We start from the raw sequence: 18,189 nt of genomic DNA on the forward strand, positions 1-18,189 counted from the left end.
CCAGAGAAAAAAAAAAAAAAAGGTTCACACTGATTTCAATAGCAATGAATAAAATACTGGTCAATACGATAGTAATAATCCTCTTTTAATAGGCTATACATCCCTTGATATGTACGGATGTATGGTGCATAACAAAATAATAAACTAATCTAGCATAATAAACACATTTAAAATCATAATAAAATCTCCATAATAATACTGGTAGTCACTCCATGTAATTTTAGGTAACAGACCGAGCCGGCCCCACATTAAACATATAAAAAATTATCTGCCACTCGCATAAAAAAGTTTGGGGACCCCTGCTCTAGCAGGTTTAATGATGTGTCTTTTGTCAGTTTAGTTTACCCTAGGTGTGAGTGGTGACAGTTGTTTAGGTGGTAGTCTAGGCTACTTGAAACAGCTAGCTACTCGTGTGTTTTGCAAAGGTAGTTTATTCCAAGTTTCACAGGTTTTGGTTATCGTCCTTTTTCAAGAGTAGAGTATTAAAATAATAAACTTGAGGTTCCTTTCTGATGAAACGAAAGAAAATTAGATACCCCTCCGAATGAGAGAACATGATGAAGTGCCCTTGCAATGGAGAAAAAAAAATCCCAGTGAAGAAAATGACACGCTGTTCCCTACAGTCTCCCTCCAGGCTCACTGATCTCTGTGTCATATTCCTGAGAAAAAGACACCAGACAAAGTTGTATTGTTTTTGTTTTCAGTTCTCTCCGTTAATTTAGAGCTGGTTATTTCGCTCTGGTTGCAAAGAAGATGTTTATTTTTGAAGCTTTGATCATTATTTTCCAATTAGCTTTGCTTCAGTTACTTCAGATATCATACTATATATATCCCAGGCTGCATTTGCTGTTAGGTAACAGGAGTTGGAATTTCATAATAAAGACAAGTATCCAATGTAACGCTCAAGACACCATTTTATTATTTACAGTTTAGGTAAGATAGAGTTGTAGGTGAACATTCAGTGAACTTGTCTCAGATACAAGAAGGTTCATATCTGCCTTCTAAGTGAATCAGCATTTTACAAAAACTTGACCAGAAATGATTCAGCAGAAATGATGTGTTTCAATGATTATAATACGTATTCCATCATGGCGGCATCGGCTGAGGGTCCTTAATCCTCTATCAGTTTATTGCTGTCTACAACGTTGTCGTTGGAACGTCCTTGGTTGAAATACAGAGGGTTCTCAAAGGGGATGGTCAAGGATCGTCCTGATCGCTTGAAGATGATGAAGACTCCGACTCCGACCAATGAGAGGACGATAAGAACCACTGCTACCACTATACCAGCGTGGCTGCTATGGTTACCCTCCAGGATAGGTGCTGCAGGACCACAGAGTTCAAAATGAGTACACACCAACTACCCTTCTCCAATTTTAGATTTGATTTTTGCCTCATTAACTTACCATTTGTAGGATTTGAGATCTGAAGTGGTACTGTAAAGAAGTTGAAAAAGTACATTTTGGATTATCACAGAATATTCCCTCCCAACAATATCTTCTGACGATCACTGCTCACGTGTACTGTAAATCAAGTCACACCTCTTAACGATCGCAAGCTCTCACCTTTTGCTTTCTTGCAGATGTGGCCTGCTGTGGCCCACCTGTGTTCAGTGGACCACAGCCCGCCCACAGAGATCTGTCCATATTCGTTATGAGTGCTGTCCTCTTCCCAGTTAGTGTAGTCCATCACAGATTTATCTATCCATAGCCACTTCCCTAAGGAAGCAGAGGACAGACTGTACACGCCATGTATTTATCTCATGTGTTTCTTAGTGGAGAATCATTTAATGGAGAATGTCTACTGACGTGTTTTAAGTCTTTGGCGGTACTTACTAGTGGCGGTTTTGTAGAGACCGAGCCAGAAGCTCGTACGAGTGTCTTTGAAAATCTCTATGTGGTTTTTGATGAAGGCTTGTTCATCAGGATTTTCGATACTAACCATACTTGCCCCTGTACACAAAACCATATTGACGTACTTTAAGACCACTGATTTCCACCTGGTCATAAAAAGTCAAGTGAGCATAACCTAAAAAATGTAGAACCCTGTTTTTTACCCAGGGAAATGCAGTCCATCATGGCAGAATTCCAAGCCTCTTCGTCTAAGGAGAAGGAATAACAGTGGCCGCGGAACGGTATCCAGGAGACGGGCGATTTCCATGGCAACTCCTCCGGTTCATCCTCCTCCGTGGTGCACACACCCTCATACTGCTCAGGTAGCTCTGGGGGCATGTCTGGGAGGGAGACATTTTTAGATTAATCCGGTGACATCCGGTGACAATCTTGTGACATCGTCGCGGTAACATTTACATTTAGTCATTTAGCAGACGCTCTTATCCAGAGCGACTTACAGTAAGTACAGGGACATTCCCCCCAAGGCAAGTCGGGTGAAGTGCCTTGCCCAAGGACACAACGTCATTTGGCACAGCCGGGAATCGAACCAACAACCTTCTGGTTAATAGCCCGACTCCTTGGACGTTCAGCCATCTGACCCCCCCCCCCCCCGGTAACAAGAGTGCGTACAAAGGTCATCACTGTGGCATTTCGTAGATGACATGTCCGCTAGGCAGGGCGTCGTACCTGTGGACTGTTTGCAGACGCTGAAGTAGGTTTGGTTGCAAAGAGACGTCTTCCACTTGCCGTCCTTATCTATGTACACACAGGGATTCCTCTTAGCGGGCTCGTCTGGGCCCCAGTGAGCCAGCTTCAGCAGCCAGTTGTCGATCCATCTGAAATATCCACCCGTCTGAAAGGAACCCATTTGTTTACTGTTCGGAAAGTTCTGTGGATTTCCATAGTTGCAAACCCTGCACTACTGGAGTAAAACCCCACCAAATCACTATGGCAACATTGGAACCTTATCATACTACTTAATCCATGCAATAGGACTGGGGGTAACGTTTACATTACATTTACATGTATTCATTTAGCAGACGCTCTTATCCAGAGCGACTTACAGTCAGTACAGGGACATTCTCCCCCAAGGCAAGTAGGGTGAAGTGCCTTGCCAAATGACACAATGTCATTTGGCACAGCCAGGAATCAAACCAACAACCTTCTGATGAATCGCCTGACTTCCTAACCACTCAGCCATCTGACACCCGACATCATAACATACGATCACATCATAACAAATAAGGACCTATACTGTCATAAATATCTATACTGTATACCTCCTTCTTATTGAGACCAATCCACAGAGGAGCGTTGAGCTTCATAACCTGCAGCTCCAGGTAAGCCTGGGCCTCCTCGTTCAGAATGCTGGCCAGCTGACAGCTCTGTCTCTCACACTGGCTTTTGGCGTCCTTCCAGCTCATCTTCTGGGTCACGACCTGGTAGGAATCATTGCCCAGCTTGATGGGGGTTTTGGGGTACGACGTGGGCTGTTCGGGGGGGAGGTTGGGATCTGGGGAGGAGATGGGGAGGGGGGGGGGGTGAGCAAAGATTGAAACGTTGTTTGGCGGAAATAGCGTGTGACCACAACATCGACACGACTGTGTTTGACTGTGTGTTGGCAAACAAGTTTTGGGGACAGTGTAGTACTCACCCAGGGAGCGCTGGCATATGTATCCATTTGTGTCGTTGCAGTTTCTGGTCACCCATTTCCCACTGGAGGGCCCACTTGACATCACAACACACTCATTCTAGAAAAAAACAACAACAACAAAAAACAATTGTGAACGTGTATTATGTTGGTGTATATGGTGATGAGGATGATTACTATGTTTTTCAGTTTAATGAACGATGGTATGGTACAAATCACTAAAGTGACTATTAGGAAGAGCTTAAACCACTTTACCTCTACGGAATAAAATCGGCGATTCCATCTCCAATAATACTAAAATGACAAAACAGACATTCATTTCAGCAAAACACTGCAGCAACGCCTGTTTTGAAAAGCTAGTTAAATAAAGATAAGCTGCCTCCCTACAGAGTCAGGTTGTCCTTCAGCCCAGTTGGCATATTTGCAAGGCTGGCTGTCAGTCCAGAGGAACTGGTCTCGGCCAAACATGGTCAGACCAATCCACAGGTCCATACTGTGACCAGAGGACATGCTCATCAGAAATACTGAAAAACAAACAGCAGAGACCTCGTCAGCCATTCAAAGAGTACTATACGTGTACTGGAGATGTTTTCTGGAATCACACAGAAACAGTGTCCCGTAGGAGCGTATAAAATCACATGTCATAAACGCAAACAAACCTTGCACCTGTCTCGTAATGACGGAGGCCAGGTTTCCTGCCATTTCTCTGCATCTCACCCTGGCCTCATGCCAAGACTCCGGAGACGTCACCACTTTGTAACACTGAGAGAAACAGACATTCAGTGTTTATTTCAAAGTCCCACTGTAAAACAGTACATTGTATGCATGCATGACCAACACGAATGGAATGGAGTAAAGTGACTTCAACCGGGTGAACTGCATTCATCCTGTAAAAACAAACATGGCTGCTGCTCAACTACGTGACTGCTTCAGTCTCCACACTCAGACTCCTACAAACACGGTACTTCTGCCATGTTGTTGTGGTTGCACGCCTGTCAGAGAGGTGATTCCTCATAGCGTTTCTTGCCTGTTCTAATGAATGTTCAAGTCTACTGTCCGCTTTCAAACCTCACCCTTCCCGTATCCCCTTCAGCAGCAACAGCACAAATCAGATCTCTATTTCTATGCAACGAATGGCCTGAGAGAGTTACTAACTGAACGTCAATGGGTGGTTGTTGTTGAGTTCACCAGCTGACCTTTGACCTGAAGTGGATCCAGTTGGCAGGACATCTCCCACGTGGGGGGGTGGTGGGGGCCACAGTGCTGTTCACCGGAGGGGTGGCCCTCCTCTTACAGAACGATTTCATCTCTGTCCCACAGTTGACGTTCTGCCAGAATCCTGCATACACACACACACGTGCGCTCTATAAGACATTTACATTTTTTTTTTACATTTACATTTAGTCATTTAGCAGACGCTCTTATCCAGAGCGATTTAGCCAATGCCATTGTTAGTGTGCATGAGTTTCTGCGGTATGTACAATAGTTTTTAAGTAAGGCTGATAGAATTTGTGCTAAGTATGATGGATGATAGATTTATCTCCAGATTCCTAACACTTTCCTCTAGGTAAAATAGCATGGTCTTCAGTAATCCCAATCCTTCTAAAACACAACAGCTCACAGTTTAGTGTTCAGTAATCCCAATCCTTTTAAAACACAACAGCTCACAGTTTAGTGTTCAGTAATCCCAATCCTTTTAAAACACAACAGCTCACAGTTTAGTGTTCAGTAATCCCAATCCTTTTAAAACACAACAGCTCACTGTTTAGTGTTCAGTAATCCCAATCCTTCTAAAACACAACAGCTCACAGTTTAGTGTTCAGTAATCCCAATCCTTCTAAAACACAACAGCTCACCCATGCTGTTGGTCATGAGCACACAGTTCTCGTCGAAACTTTTGAAGCTTGGAAATTCCTGGTACCATCTCTGAAACACCAGTGGAGAGCCATCCATCCACCTAGGCACCAAAATAACTTGTCAGAGGGCCCAGCGCTTGCCCAGAATAAAGACAGTCTGAACTTAAATATGTTCTTTGCTGGTCTTTGCTGGCCCGAGTCATGGAAGTGAGTAAGAGACTCATGTTGCATTCCTGTTTTACACCAGGTCAATGCAGCTATATTGTCTTCCCAAAAACACACTCACCCAAATGAACTGTCATAATCCACTGATAGTCCAATATAATAATCGCCATATTCTCTGGCAATCTAAAAACAAAACTAAATGTGAGCTAAATCCAAATTGATGTGACTATAGCACAAACAAAATAGTTTGGACTGATAACTTGCTGGTGTACCTGTTTCCACAAGAAGACGTTCTCCTCTTCTCCGTTGATGGTTGCTAGGTCACCATGATTGTTCCTGCAGAACGTTCGGGCCTCCTGCATGTGTGCTGCATCATGGTTGATGTAATACTGATAACCCTTATACAGCAGCCAGCCATCCTCAGTGCTATTGTAGTCTGTGTCCAACATCACAAGGACTTATGTGAGATGACGGTGACCATTAAAGGTTAGCAGTGCAGTTTACAGTAATAGGGTGTAGTGCAGTGTAGTGTGGTGGTGCGTATGTGTGGATGTGTGTGTGTGTGGGGGGGGTATATATGTTTGTGTGTGTGTGGGTGTACGTATGTGTGTGTGTGTGTATACATATCTGTGGATGGGGGGAGTGATACTAACAGATGACTTACCTGCAATGGTGTCATTTGGAGGAGGGTGTGGTGTCACTCCTGTTGACATGCATGCATGCATGCACACACACAAAAACACACAAAAACACACAAAAACTGACTGGGGGCACACTTCCTGTGCAAAATCCTTTGTGGCGCAAACGTTTCACCGTGTCAAACACGCAATTACATTACTGTTTTTGCCATGAAGTAAATGAGCAACTTGACCATGTCGACCCCTACCTTTTTGTATTTGACAGAACCAGTCGTTGTAGCTTTCACAGTGAATATCGTTCCATTGTCCTTCGTCACCATAGAGATGTTCAACACACAGTTCCACACCCATGTGGCTGTTGGGCTCTCCCTCCATCCAGTTTTGGAAATTTAACTAGTGGAGACAACCAACTACGTATCAACAAATGCCGTGTGTTCACGGGGCAAACACAAGCTACGTGTGGTGCCGATACCAAAGGCCTCGTGGCTTTCGTTATACGTTAAATCTTTCAAAGCCTAGAAGTGTCACTGAGCAAAAAGGGAGTATTTGAATGGAACTCACCGGAGATCCGTCGCTCCACGCCCAGCCAGTTTGCGGGTCCAGAGCACTGAGGCCTACCCAGGCTTTCCCCCTCCGACTGGGCCCAACATGGAAGGAAATCAGACAATCTGACAACTGAAACTCAGTATTGATGACTGAGTGTAAATAATTGGTGGTTCACGTAAAACTATTGTTTATTTATGACTTATTGCAGAGGACTGTCTACCACCGCCTGGGTGAAGCTGGGTCATTTTCAAACTAAGGGCCCCCTCAAAATGAAGGGCCAAGTTCCACGGTTAAATCTGGTATCTTACTGGATTGAAGCCTCGTCCAGACTGCTGTGGATGCTGAGGAGGTCCCCTCCGATCGCCCTGCAGTAATCTCTGGCCTCAAACCAGGTCTTCTCCCCTGACCGTGGCCCTGTGAAGAACTGCAGAAGCACACCGAAGGATTAGCAACACATCCATTCTTTTAAACGATGACAAATCTTTTATTTTTATTTTTTTTACCTTAGAGCACATGTTTCTATTTCCCATAGGAGTCCAGTCCTCAGCACAGCTGGAAGGGACTGGCGTTGCTGGGGCAACTGTACTGACCACCCCTTCTGCCAGATGCTTACAGATATATTTTTCCTTATTTGTGCAGCTCAGGACATCCCATAATCCAGCCACAATCCCAGTTGATATGGCAACGCAGCCGTGTAGTCTGCCTTCAAATTTCACAACCAAGAATTGAAGGATGAAATAAACTCTACACCTTGAACTGTAAATGCCTGTCAGGCAATCTATTTGTTGCTGTAGAACTCTATATGGTGCATTCAAGTGGATACCTGGCATTCCTGCATTCCAGTGAGTATAGGTTGCAACCTGATTGGTTGTCCACTCAAAGAACTCATAATTTTTCTTATTGGACAAACCAATCCAGAAGTGCTTTTCTGACCTCCTCCCCACCAGGCTCACCAGAAAGGCATTGTCTATTCTGGAAACACACGGTTGAATGTAAGATGAGTAAAGATGTCGCTGGCATATTTGTCCTCATCCACTGTGTGTGCCAGTTGGTGTGTTCATCTCTCTCACCCGTTTGGAACGTCAGCCAGATGAGACCCGGAGTTGCTACAGGCTTCCTTAGCTTCCTCAAACGTCTTCACCTCAGCCCCAGTGAGGTAGCAATATGAGCCGTGTCTCCTCCATCCCTGCGCCCACACACACACACACACACACACACACACACCCTCACTCACTGTACATTTGTATCCATGTCAGTTGTTATTAGCAACTGGTATAATGAAGTATTAGAATGACACAGATCAACTAGGCAAGTCAACTATGTGGTAAAACCAAACCGAACAACACAGACGTATTGCCATGAGATGGTCGTATCACGGCTCGGTTGTCGACATGACTTACAGGCCTGCAGCCTGGATTGGTCTCCACAGTTCCTCCACTTGGTTTGGGAGCTGAGTTGGCCTTGCACACAAACCCGTGTTTGTTGTCACACGCGGCGTCGCTCCACTTGCCCTCCTGCCAGAAACACGCAGAGAGACTCGTCAGAACACCTGGATGATCGCATCACCTGTTGGGTTTGTGTGTGTGCATTAATGTGTGTCTGTGTGTGCGCGTGCATGCGTGTGTGTGTGTGCATTCGTTTGTGTGTTAGTGTGAGTGCATTCGTGTGTGTCTGTGTGCGCGTTTGTGTGTGTTTGAGTGTGTGTGTGTGTTTGCTTGTCGGTGTATTCTCATGCAACAGGTTTGTTGTGTGCCCACGCGAAGGCTCACGTGTGTGTGTGTGTGTGTGTGTGCGCGTGCATGCGTGTGTGTGTGTGTGTACGTGCGTGTGTGTGTGTGTGTGTGTGCTTACCGCGCCATTAATGAGAACACAGTGCTTTCTCCGCTGGCTGTGGTTGGGTTCTCCAACACTCCAATGGGTGAATCTCACACTGGACTGGTCGCTCCATTCGAACAAGAGGTCAGTCTTGTGGTCGTTAAGGCCTATCCACAGCATATCATCGACCCCTAAACAAAACAACGAAAGAAACAGGAGAACCACAGGCCATGTTACGGACACACTCAACATTCAGCAATGGATCAGTGTGTATGACGTAGTCTTAATTTCTTAATTTCACTAATTATTAACTGTATTTTTCAACTGACAAAATATTCAGTTATTTCTGTTGCAATGTTATTCCTTCAAGTACTGTCCATCGCAAACATCTCGATTGAAAGGCGTGTGGTTCAGCATTGATTATTCTTACTGTATCCCAGTTGGGAGATGACAAAGCTTTGCTCTTCGATGTTGTGAAGGCTGGCTAGGCCCCCCCCCTCCTTGCGACACTGGTTACGAGCCTCAAGCCACGTCTTCTGGTCTCTGTGCAGCTGGAAGCAGTGGCCAGTGTAGGGAATCCACGGAGCGGTACAGAAACCCTGATCCACTAACCATGGAAGACGTGGTTATGTTTCATTCTCCACTCCGTAGATGTGTGTTGTGCTGGGAGAAGAGAATAGGAAAAAAAAACTGGAATGGAATACCCTGGATTACCTGGATCGACGGGAGGTTGTGTCTTGTGCTTCTGACAGACGTAGCCCAGCTTCTTGGTGCAGAGGGAACTCTGCCAGTCAGACTGCACCTCTGAGTCCATTAGAACACAGCTGTGTCCAGGGTTAGGTTGAGGATTTCCTGTGGCCAGACAACAGGACAATAACAGTGAGAGCATGACCGATGTTCAGCACAGTTAGTACGTAGATCTGAAATTAAAGTGAAGTCTTTACCAATGACGGTAAAAGATCAAATCTCCCTTAGCCAGTTAGAATGGCATGATGGTGGGTCAGGCGTTGCCCAGGGTAGGGTGTGCTCAGTTCACCTACCAGCTTCCCACCTCAGGTAACTCAGAGGCCTTCCACTGCTCCACTGCCAGCCACTTTCCTGATCCAGACTGTTCAGACCAATCCACAGCTTTTGTTTTACATTTCCCAAAAGTCCTGCATGTGAGATAGAGGGAGAGAGACATAGAGAGAGAGAGAGAGAGAGAGAGAGAGAGAGAGAGAGAGAGAGAGAGAGAGAGAGAGAGAGAGAGAGAGAAAGAGAGAGGGACAGAGACAGAGAGAGAGGGACAGAGAGAGAGGGAGAGAAACAGAGAAAGAGAGGGAAGAGGGAGTGAGTCCGAGAGAGAGCATGAGAGATGAGGGGAAAACCAAAAATCAGACTATTAAAAAAGTTTAAACAACGAGCTACAAATTGCATGGGTCATTTCAAGACTAGCCACCAGGTGGCGCTACCTGCAATATAAGCATGCTCGTGGGGCTCAGATATTGAGACCAGGTCACTCTCTTGCTGCTGACAGCTCTGACGAGCTTGGTGCCAGGTCAAAGCTGATTGGGGGTTGAGTTGGTAGAACTCGTTTGTCACTGGGTTCTTGGTCCAATAAGCAGTAGCTGTTTTGTATGGAGAGACAAAGACAGCAGTTAACCTGACATAGATGCAGACACTTTCATGTAAATGGACAGGCATATAGTGCATAGTAAGCAGTGTAATATTGTATTAGTGTTACATGCAAAGCAATGGATTGTATATTTGCAGAGGTGGAGAAGACAATTAGTTCTGTAGCCGGTAAAATGTAACTCATGTCAATTAGAATAGTAAGAACGTAGGATTTAGATGTGGATCATTATTAAATTTCTCTGTCTCTTTCTTTCTTGCACATTATGCAAATGAACACTTTTTTACTTTTTTTCTCTCAAGAAGCACGTCATATTTTATATTCCCTCTCTCTCTCTCTCTCTCTCTCTCTCTCTCTCTCTCTCTCTCTCTTTCTCTCTTTCTCTCTTTCTCTCTTTCTCTCTCTCTCTCTCTCTCTCTCTCTCTCTCTCTCTCTCTCTCTCTCTCTCTCTCTCTCTCTCTCATACCCACAGTCCTAATAGCACTACTTACATGTAGTTGGGCAGTATCCCCAGAGTTCATCGGTATATTTGGTAGTGACTGAACACCAGGCACGCTTAATGGTTGAATCAAATGTGGTACAGCCTCCAAAAACTTTACTTTTGTAATAGAAAGGAAACTGGCATGGTCGGCCATTCGCGTTCCCTGAAATAGTGAAATACTCTGAAACATAGGAGAAAACAGCATTACCAATTAGTACCATCCTTAGACGCAAATCCACTGTTAATAAAAGCCTCTCACTTCTGCTCCTACAAGTATTCTATACCCCTGTGAGTTCTGGTACACGGGCCATCAGAGGTTCCAGAGATGACAAACTGGCTTTGAGATCCCATGTCTTTGGACAACACTAAGTTAGAGTTGCCGGAGCTGCGAATGAACATCTTCTGGCCTCTGAGGGCCACCAGGGTGTTGTTGCATTCCCACTGCTGGAGCTCGCTGGTCTCGTCACAGTCGTCCCAGCCCAGCGTACTGCCCTCAGTCTTGCCCTGGGCACCCAGGCACTTGTAAGGGCTTAGCAGAAGGATCCGTCCGTTGGAAGCCCAGCGCAGGTCAACACAACGTTTCCCCAGGGCCCCCAAGCAAGCCCCAGTTCCCACGTTTTGAAGACTGAACTTGTCATCTGTGGACAAATGTAAATAAGACGTGTTGAGAGTTTTATTTGACAACAAGTACAGTGTTGCAATGACGTCCTTTAAAAATGCTCCATTCATGCCAGATTTATCTTGTTTTCCAACTTGCAGGGTGACTCTTTCAGTGTCACATGGACAAGAAACAACAGCCACAGGTCCTCCCCAACAGAACAACATGCAGACAACATCACCAGCAACAGCAATACAGTACCTGAAAGACAAGCACCCAGCCAGCTCTGGATGTGTAGCACGCTAACAGCTAACACTATCTTGACGGTGAGCATGGTGTTCAGACACAGACAGACCTGGTGCGGACACTGTCTAAACACTGTCAGCGCGAAAAGTGAAGTGAATGAAAGAGAATACACTTTTTTTTTACAACCAGTGGAAGATCCTGTCACATGATTGTCCTTTTTAATGGGTGCGGGGTTATGTGAGGTGTTTCCGGTAATGTTTCAGCCCTTGGTAACAACCCTAAGACATGCCCATCCTCGCACCTCCACACGTCTAGAAGAATATGTATCATTTTTCCTATTTTGGGCTGACTTGAGCATTATCATATTATTGTCATGCAACAGAATTGAAGTAACAATTATGCACTTGATAAATTGCTTCAAATTATTTTGTTGTTGTTGTAGGTACGCTGCTTTTGACAATTTTCAAAAACACATTTTTTTCTTTCAAACAGTAATGATGGTACATGTGCACGTAAACTCCAAAAGGTGACTTGTGTGGGGTGATTTAGAAGATGTTTATGTGTTTAAATCCACAAGAGATGTGCTGTAACCTGAAACAGGATCAAAACAAAACAAAACACAGAAAACAACTTACAAACACACACACACACAGTGTTGACAGAACAGGGGGTTTCTGTGTGTGAAAGGGGAAGTATGGTGATCGTTTCCAAGCACCAGCCCAGGACCTACCTCAACTGTCCAGGTCAGCAAAAAGGAAGCATCGGGAGACAGAGACCGAGACAAACAGAGAGGAAGTAAGAGAGTGAGAGATAAAGAGAGCGGGGAGGGCAGTTTGAGATCCACAGGAACTTCTAGGAAACTAGGTGTGACCTCTAGGAAACAGTAGGGCTCATTTGATTTTGTTTCTCCATCCGAGACACCTCCAGGGACTGAGACTTTCCAGTTAAAGGAAGGTCATCGAGGAGTTAGCTTGTGATGCTAAACAAATAACAAGTTCTTATTGGATTCACGAGGCAGCGAGGACTCGTGGTTAGAGAAGGAGGCCAGGTCATGTACTGTAGGGTACTAGATGTAGGGCACTAGATGTAGGGTACTAGATGTAGGGTACTAGATTTAGGGCACTAGATGTAGGGTACTAGATGTAGGGTACTATATGTAGGGTACTAGATTTAGGGCACTAGATGTAGGGTACTAGATTTAGGGCACTAGATGTAGGGTACTAGATTTAGGGCACTAGATGTAGGGTACTAGATGTAGGGTACTAGATGTAGGGTACTAGATTTAGGGCACTAGATGTAGGGTACTAGATTTAGGGCAAGAGCGAAGCAGGTTCAGGCATGGCACTTGGGCAGCGTAAGGTCAGATCACCCATCGCCGTGCGCTCAGACCATAGGCTTATCTCGATAGGCGGAGCTACCAAGTCGCTCATGCACACAGACGCATTGTCGAACCTGCTGTCTGCGTTGCTGCCGCCCATCACCGTCCCCTTCTCCCCCATGTTTTCTGTCTGTGCTCCCCGCGGGGGATTTAACTTGTTGCTCCCTGCCTCATGTCATGAATGCTGCAGTGAAGGCAGGGAGCGCTTCCCCCTACATCCATTCCGCCAATGTAAAACCATTTGTCATGTGTAAGAATAAATGGTGAAATCAATCACATGAGTGTCTTGACTGAAACTAGATGAGATGTCAGGGGAGCTTGACACAGTTTATGGTTTATATCTATTTATTCAAATTGTGAGTTTCCTTCAAGTTTGTTTGCTACTTTGACAAACAACCGATCTTTATTAATCCCATCAGACAATATTGGCTGATATCTAACAGTGATACTAATGACTTTGCATGTTGCTTGTGCATTGTAAGCACTGCAGCGGGCTCAGATTTCCTGACAGTTATTATCATACTGTGAAATATGCACACAAAAGAATTATATGATTTATTTTCTTTCATAAAAGCTGACTAGAAAGTTCCTGACCCCTCAATAACTTTCACCCATTGGGCCTCTGCAGTGTTTTTCGGACAATAGTAAGTCTGCAAGCACTGCAAAAAGCTGTGGTGATGCAATATCCTTTTAGGGGTGGATGTATTGTGGTTGTGTTGTAAGTTTAGATGCAGAAAATGGCTTTCGGTTCTTCTTTTCTCCTTTTTTCGTAGCATTACCAACATTCCCTTACTGCAATTCTTGCTTTATTCTCAGATATGATTTCTGAAAACTAAACTGATGGCTACAAAAAGCAACATGAAATATTCCACTCAGTTCTAGATATCTTTGACAATCCTTTGATAGTATATTAATTCCTTCAAATTTCAAAGAAAGTTATATTTTGAAATCAAGTCATATGACTGTGTAAAAGAAAATCATGCACATGTCCAACTTGTCCCTTTGTTTATTATTTAATTTTTCAAGTGGTTTGTCATCGTCTTTGAAGAGCGAATTACATTTTCCTATAGTGTAATGGTATTCAGTTGCAAACACTGACATTCCTGAAGAAATTGGCTTGGCGACAATTAAGGACGTGATGGAGGAGGATGGACTGTAGGCCTGGAGTGTAATGACACCTCGCTCGCTATCATCCAATCATGAAGGAGTATCTGCTCCAGGACTGGTCTCTTGGTTGGGTCCCGCTCCAGACACCAGCCAATTAGCTTCTTACATTCTGTGGTATCAGGAAGAGGAATGGATGAAAAAGGGTACGTGTAAATAGTTCCTATTGGGTGACTGTGATCATATGATCGACAACTTGATGGAATGTTTACGTTTCTGTCCATCTTTATGTCTGTCTGTCTGTATGTCTGTCTGTGTGTCTCTGTGTGTGTGTCTATGTCTGTGTGTGTCTATGTCTGTGTGTCTCTGTCTGTGTGTGTTTTCTCAGAAATCTGAGGGGGGAGGGCATGTAAATGAGAGGGCCTAGCCCTCCCCCCCCCCCCCCCCCCCAGACCCCTCGAGGCTAAGCCACTGCTGTGTCTCCGCTTACGTTTACTAAGGTCCTTTGTGAAGCGTGGGCGTCCAGAGATGATTTCTGCCTCCTGGTTGAAAGGCAGGTACCCACATACCATGCTGAAGAGCAGGACTCCCAGAGACCAGACGGTGGCGGGGCGGCCCTGGTAGACCCCGCGCAGCACCCACTCCGGGGGGCAGAACTCCTCCGTGCCTGAGACATGGAGGGAAGGGAGTCAGATGGCTGAGCGGTTAGAGAGTCGGGACATTAATCAGAAGGTTGTTGGTTCGATTTCCGGCCGTGCCAAATGACGTTGTGTCCTTGGGCAAGGCACTTCACCCTACTTGCCTCGAGGGGGAATTGTCCATGTACTTACTGTAAGCCGCTCTGGATAAGAGCGTCTGCTAAATGACTAAAATCAAGAGGGAAACAGAGTAGAAAAGGAAGAAAGGGGAGGAGAAACCAATAGAAGGAGGGAAGATAACAAAAGACATGGAATGGTGGGGGGGGAAGGCCAGATGTCACATGAGTGAGGTATGTTGGGAATCTCCATACCTGAATAGTCTCTGTAGCTACTGGTCCTCAGCAAGTCTCCACAGCCAAAATCGATGAGCTTGACCCTCAGAGTGTCCGTCTGCACAAGCAGATTCTCGACCTTCACGTCCCGGTGCAGGACCCCTCTCTCTCGGCAGTGACATGCCGCCAGGACAACCTGGATCATGACGGCCCTGGCCAGACACTCGTCCATCTGGCCGCCCAGCACCTCGATGAAGTCGAACAGGTCCATGCAGGGGTAGGGCCTCTCCAGCACCAGGATGAACCGCTCGGCCTCCTGGAACCACTCCAGCAGCTGCAGCACGTAGGGGCAGGCTGGGGGGTGGCTGACGATCTGCATCAGGGCCACCTCCAGGGGCACCTGCTGCCCCAGTCCTGGCTGGAGGGGAGGGGTAAGGAGAGGAGGACATAAGATAAGGAGAGGAGAAGAGGACATGAGATAAGAGGAAAGATTCCAACATGATGAAATGATGTCAATGTCCACATATGAAATGACAACGTTTTGTGTTGAATAACTCAGATTTCACAGTTGGATAACTCACCAGCTTCACATACGGCTCAGCCATTCCTTTCTTCACATACTTTATAGCTACCTGATTGGATAATTTGAAGATATATTACATCACTTCCTGTGCAGAGAGGGATACAATTAATAAACCATAAAAAAGGGTTTCATGTCAAGTTTCATGTCTGTTCAAGGCCAACCTGTCGACCATTGGTTTTGCAGATTGCTGCATACACAGCCCCACAACCACCTTTCCCAAGCATGCTTCCCAGTGAGTAGAGAGACTTGAAGCTGCCTGCAACACAGGCAAGCATGGGACAACTAAACTCACACACATAAAAAAATTATAATAATAAGATCAATTTGAAATACCTGTTTTTGCATAAAATGGATTTTGAGGGTGCTGTCACTCTGGAGTTTGAAGATGGTGATAAGTGTAGACACTGTGCTTTCCTTCTCCGGGTCATATGGTGGACAAGTACTGGTGTCTCTGGACTGTCAGACAACAGGGTCGTCTGTGCCTTATCCACCTCATCTTCGCTCTCCTCCTCTGAATACCGCCGAGCCCTTTTTCTTCTGCTTCTCTGTTTAAAGTCCTCCTTCCCTTCTGGATCTTCACTGTTCCTGTCATCGACACACCCTCTTTCGTTTGAGGAGGAAGAGGGTGAGTGCTGATACCAATTCTCGATCCTAACTTTTTTTCCTCTCCTTCCTTTTCCTCTGGGGAGAGCGGCAGCTCTTTTGGTTCCAGGCTGCATGTGCCCAGCTTGGGGCTTAGCTCTGACTCCGAGCGTGTGTCTGGGAATAGACCTCTCACTTTGGCTGAGAGAGTCTTTAACCGAGTCCTCAGATGGGTTATTCCCCTTGGATCTCAAACTCTGGGAAGAACCTCTGGTTCTGGCTCCACCTCTCCTAATCTTCTCCCTTCTGTTAACCCTCAGTCTAAATCGACCCAGGAGTGAATGCTCCTCTATTTCACACCCTCTTTCCTGACAGCCGTCCCTCTCTTTAGATACTGTGGTTTCTACGGGACCGCTCTCCATCCTCTCTTCTCCCTCCACTTCACTCACCGCCTTGCCACGTCTGCTCTCTGAGCCTTGCTCCTGCCGCCCCCCCGCCCTCGTGCCGCTCTCCCCAGGGGTCGATCGCAACTGCGTTTGGGATCGGCGCGTCCGGATGGGGTTAGCTTTTCTCCTTGCACGCCGGGGAGATTATTTCCTGTGTTTCTGTGGAGAGGTCCTTGACCTGTGTGTTCTGGCAGGGCTGGCATGGGGCCTCCTTCGCCCGGAGGTGTCTCTCCTCCCCTCTGTACGGTCAGACAGTGGCGAAAATCTGCTATCAATTTTAGGGGGGGACAATTATGTGACGTTTTCTCATGAGCAATTCCTGAGGGGGACACCAAAATTACTGCTGTAACACATAGCCTACATTGTAGTAAGTTATATGTATATTATTAGTATTATTTAAATGTACTTATGTTTACAGTGATTTATTGGGTGGGCCCAATTATATTTTTCCCAGGATGGGGGGGTCTTGTCCCCCCTTTTCCCCCCGGGATTTTCGTCTGCGTTCAGAGGCTGTTGGTGGGCTCCCTCCTGCCCCCTCCTCTCCCCCTCTGCCCTCCTACCTTCTCTCCCTCGCCTCTGCATGGAGTCTCTGGCGTTGGAGAGACGCCGTCTCCTGCCCTTCCTGTGTCTCCGACTGCCTGGAGGGAGATGGAAAAGTTGTGAAACGTAAGCAAAAATGTGTCCAAATAAAGAACACATTTGCTGTGTATATATATAGAAAAAAATTGGAGCTTACTAAATTACAATCTTTTTTTTTTAACTTCCAAACCTACCAAGGGCTGTTGTTGGATTTGTTGATCTCCAAGGTGCCATATCTCACAACCCTCTCTGCCAGCTAGGTTCTCCACACAAAACTTTGAGACAAGTGTGTAGGAAAACATCAAAGATGAGGTGAGGTAAGCCTCTGCATCATAGTATAATCTCCATGGTAACAAATGCTGTGTAATTGTGATGCTGTGAAACTAAAACATTGTAGTGTTGCTTGCCAGTTCAGCTACATCGGTTTATTAGTTAAACAAGCATGCTATTAAAAATCACAATAAGGATTTTGAAATTACACCTGCCGGACAATCTGCCTCACAACACAAAGATTTGCTTGATAAAATAAAACATATTCCAAATGATCAACTAGAATCTGAAACATCGACTTTTGCCTCTGCAAACCATCGAACCGAACAAGAGATAGATGGGAAACAAAACATGTGAACATAGGCCTATGTCAGTAAATCTAATAAAACTGTTCTACTGGTCCTGTCAGAGCTTTCAAGTGCCAAAGTAATTAAAGATAACAAATGTACCATTGACACTTAAGCACAATCAGCGGAAATGTATTACGAGTTTGCTGTGAGTGCACTGTGGACTTTCAGCAGAGACAAGTTGATAAGGAACTCTGCAAGATCTTGATAGTTATGAAAACGGATTCACAGTCGTCAAGGGTTTATACTGTCAAGACAGCTCATTCTGAATGAACATTTCTGTTCTGGTTTTCCTCATGCTTTTTTCAACATGAGATGGTTATTGGTACTTCTGTCTGGTAAGAGTAGGCTATTCATGTGTGTCTGTTTGTCTTACTGGTTTCACACTTGGCATTGTAGGAAAATTATTTTTGAGGGTTCTCATTAGAACTTT

General features: G+C 45.4%; 2 protein-coding genes and 1 long non-coding RNA gene across 3 annotated transcripts; all 3 read right to left on the reverse strand.

The window, feature by feature from the left end:
• Positions 1-896: 896 nt before the first annotated feature.
• Positions 897-11,618, reverse strand: mrc1b (mannose receptor, C type 1b). The gene is made up of 31 exons (XM_084708137.1): positions 11,513-11,618; positions 10,938-11,291; positions 10,664-10,834; positions 10,012-10,167; positions 9,601-9,714; positions 9,275-9,412; positions 8,991-9,167; positions 8,597-8,751; positions 8,146-8,259; positions 7,816-7,931; positions 7,569-7,717; positions 7,249-7,448; positions 7,054-7,169; positions 6,761-6,836; positions 6,448-6,592; positions 6,226-6,264; positions 5,834-5,997; positions 5,683-5,744; positions 5,397-5,497; positions 4,737-4,879; positions 4,200-4,302; positions 3,928-4,064; positions 3,796-3,834; positions 3,544-3,640; positions 3,170-3,402; positions 2,577-2,742; positions 2,054-2,230; positions 1,833-1,949; positions 1,563-1,715; positions 1,404-1,433; positions 897-1,320 (listed from the first exon to the last, which is right to left on the reverse strand). The coding sequence occupies exons 1-31, from the start codon at positions 11,583-11,585 to the stop codon at positions 1,112-1,114; spliced, it is 4,224 nt and encodes a 1,407-aa protein (XP_084564263.1). The 5' UTR covers positions 11,586-11,618; the 3' UTR covers positions 897-1,111.
• Positions 11,619-13,878: 2,260 nt separating this feature from the next.
• Positions 13,879-15,782, reverse strand: LOC146271902 (serine/threonine-protein kinase pim-3-like). Its single transcript, XM_084707940.1, has 5 exons — positions 15,694-15,782; positions 15,531-15,581; positions 14,989-15,367; positions 14,470-14,646; positions 13,879-14,151 (listed from the first exon to the last, which is right to left on the reverse strand). The coding sequence occupies exons 1-5, from the start codon at positions 15,754-15,756 to the stop codon at positions 14,003-14,005; spliced, it is 819 nt and encodes a 272-aa protein (XP_084564066.1). The 5' UTR covers positions 15,757-15,782; the 3' UTR covers positions 13,879-14,002.
• A 105-nt stretch (positions 15,783-15,887) lies between these two features.
• Positions 15,888-17,419, reverse strand: LOC146271903 (uncharacterized). The gene is made up of 3 exons (XR_014767193.1): positions 17,334-17,419; positions 17,121-17,198; positions 15,888-16,799 (listed from the first exon to the last, which is right to left on the reverse strand). It is a non-coding gene; the product is annotated as an uncharacterized LOC146271903 (long non-coding RNA).
• Positions 17,420-18,189: the final 770 nt, after the last annotated feature.

The sequence above is a fragment of the Hypomesus nipponensis genome, chromosome 10 (assembly GCF_054491055.1).
Source record: "Hypomesus nipponensis isolate SF chromosome 10, ASM5449105v1, whole genome shotgun sequence".
In the NCBI taxonomy this organism is placed as follows: domain Eukaryota; kingdom Metazoa; phylum Chordata; class Actinopteri; order Osmeriformes; family Osmeridae; genus Hypomesus; species Hypomesus nipponensis.

What these genes read in the sequence shown, in the direction of transcription:
- LOC146271902 (XM_084707940.1), bottom strand. Translation starts at nt 15,756, where the DNA reads ATGCTTGGGAAAGGTGGTTGTGGGGCTGTGTATGCAGCAATCTGCAAA. An exon ending in CTGAGCCGTATGTGAAGCTG is followed by an intron (nt 15,368 to 15,530) that starts GTGAGTTATCCA and finishes CCTCCCCTCCAG; the next exon opens with CCAGGACTGGGGCAGCAGGT. An exon ending in CACAAAGGACCTTAGTAAAC is followed by an intron (nt 14,152 to 14,469) that starts GTAAGCGGAGAC and finishes CTGATACCACAG; the next exon opens with AATGTAAGAAGCTAATTGGC.
- mrc1b (XM_084708137.1), bottom strand. Translation starts at nt 11,585, where the DNA reads ATGCTCACCGTCAAGATAGTGTTAGCTGTTAGCGTGCTACACATCCAG. An exon ending in CATCTCCCAACTGGGATACA is followed by an intron (nt 8,752 to 8,990) that starts GTAAGAATAATC and finishes TGTTTTGTTTAG; the next exon opens with GGGTCGATGATATGCTGTGG. An exon ending in TCCAAATGACACCATTGCAG is followed by an intron (nt 5,998 to 6,225) that starts GTAAGTCATCTG and finishes TGTTGGACACAG; the next exon opens with ACTACAATAGCACTGAGGAT.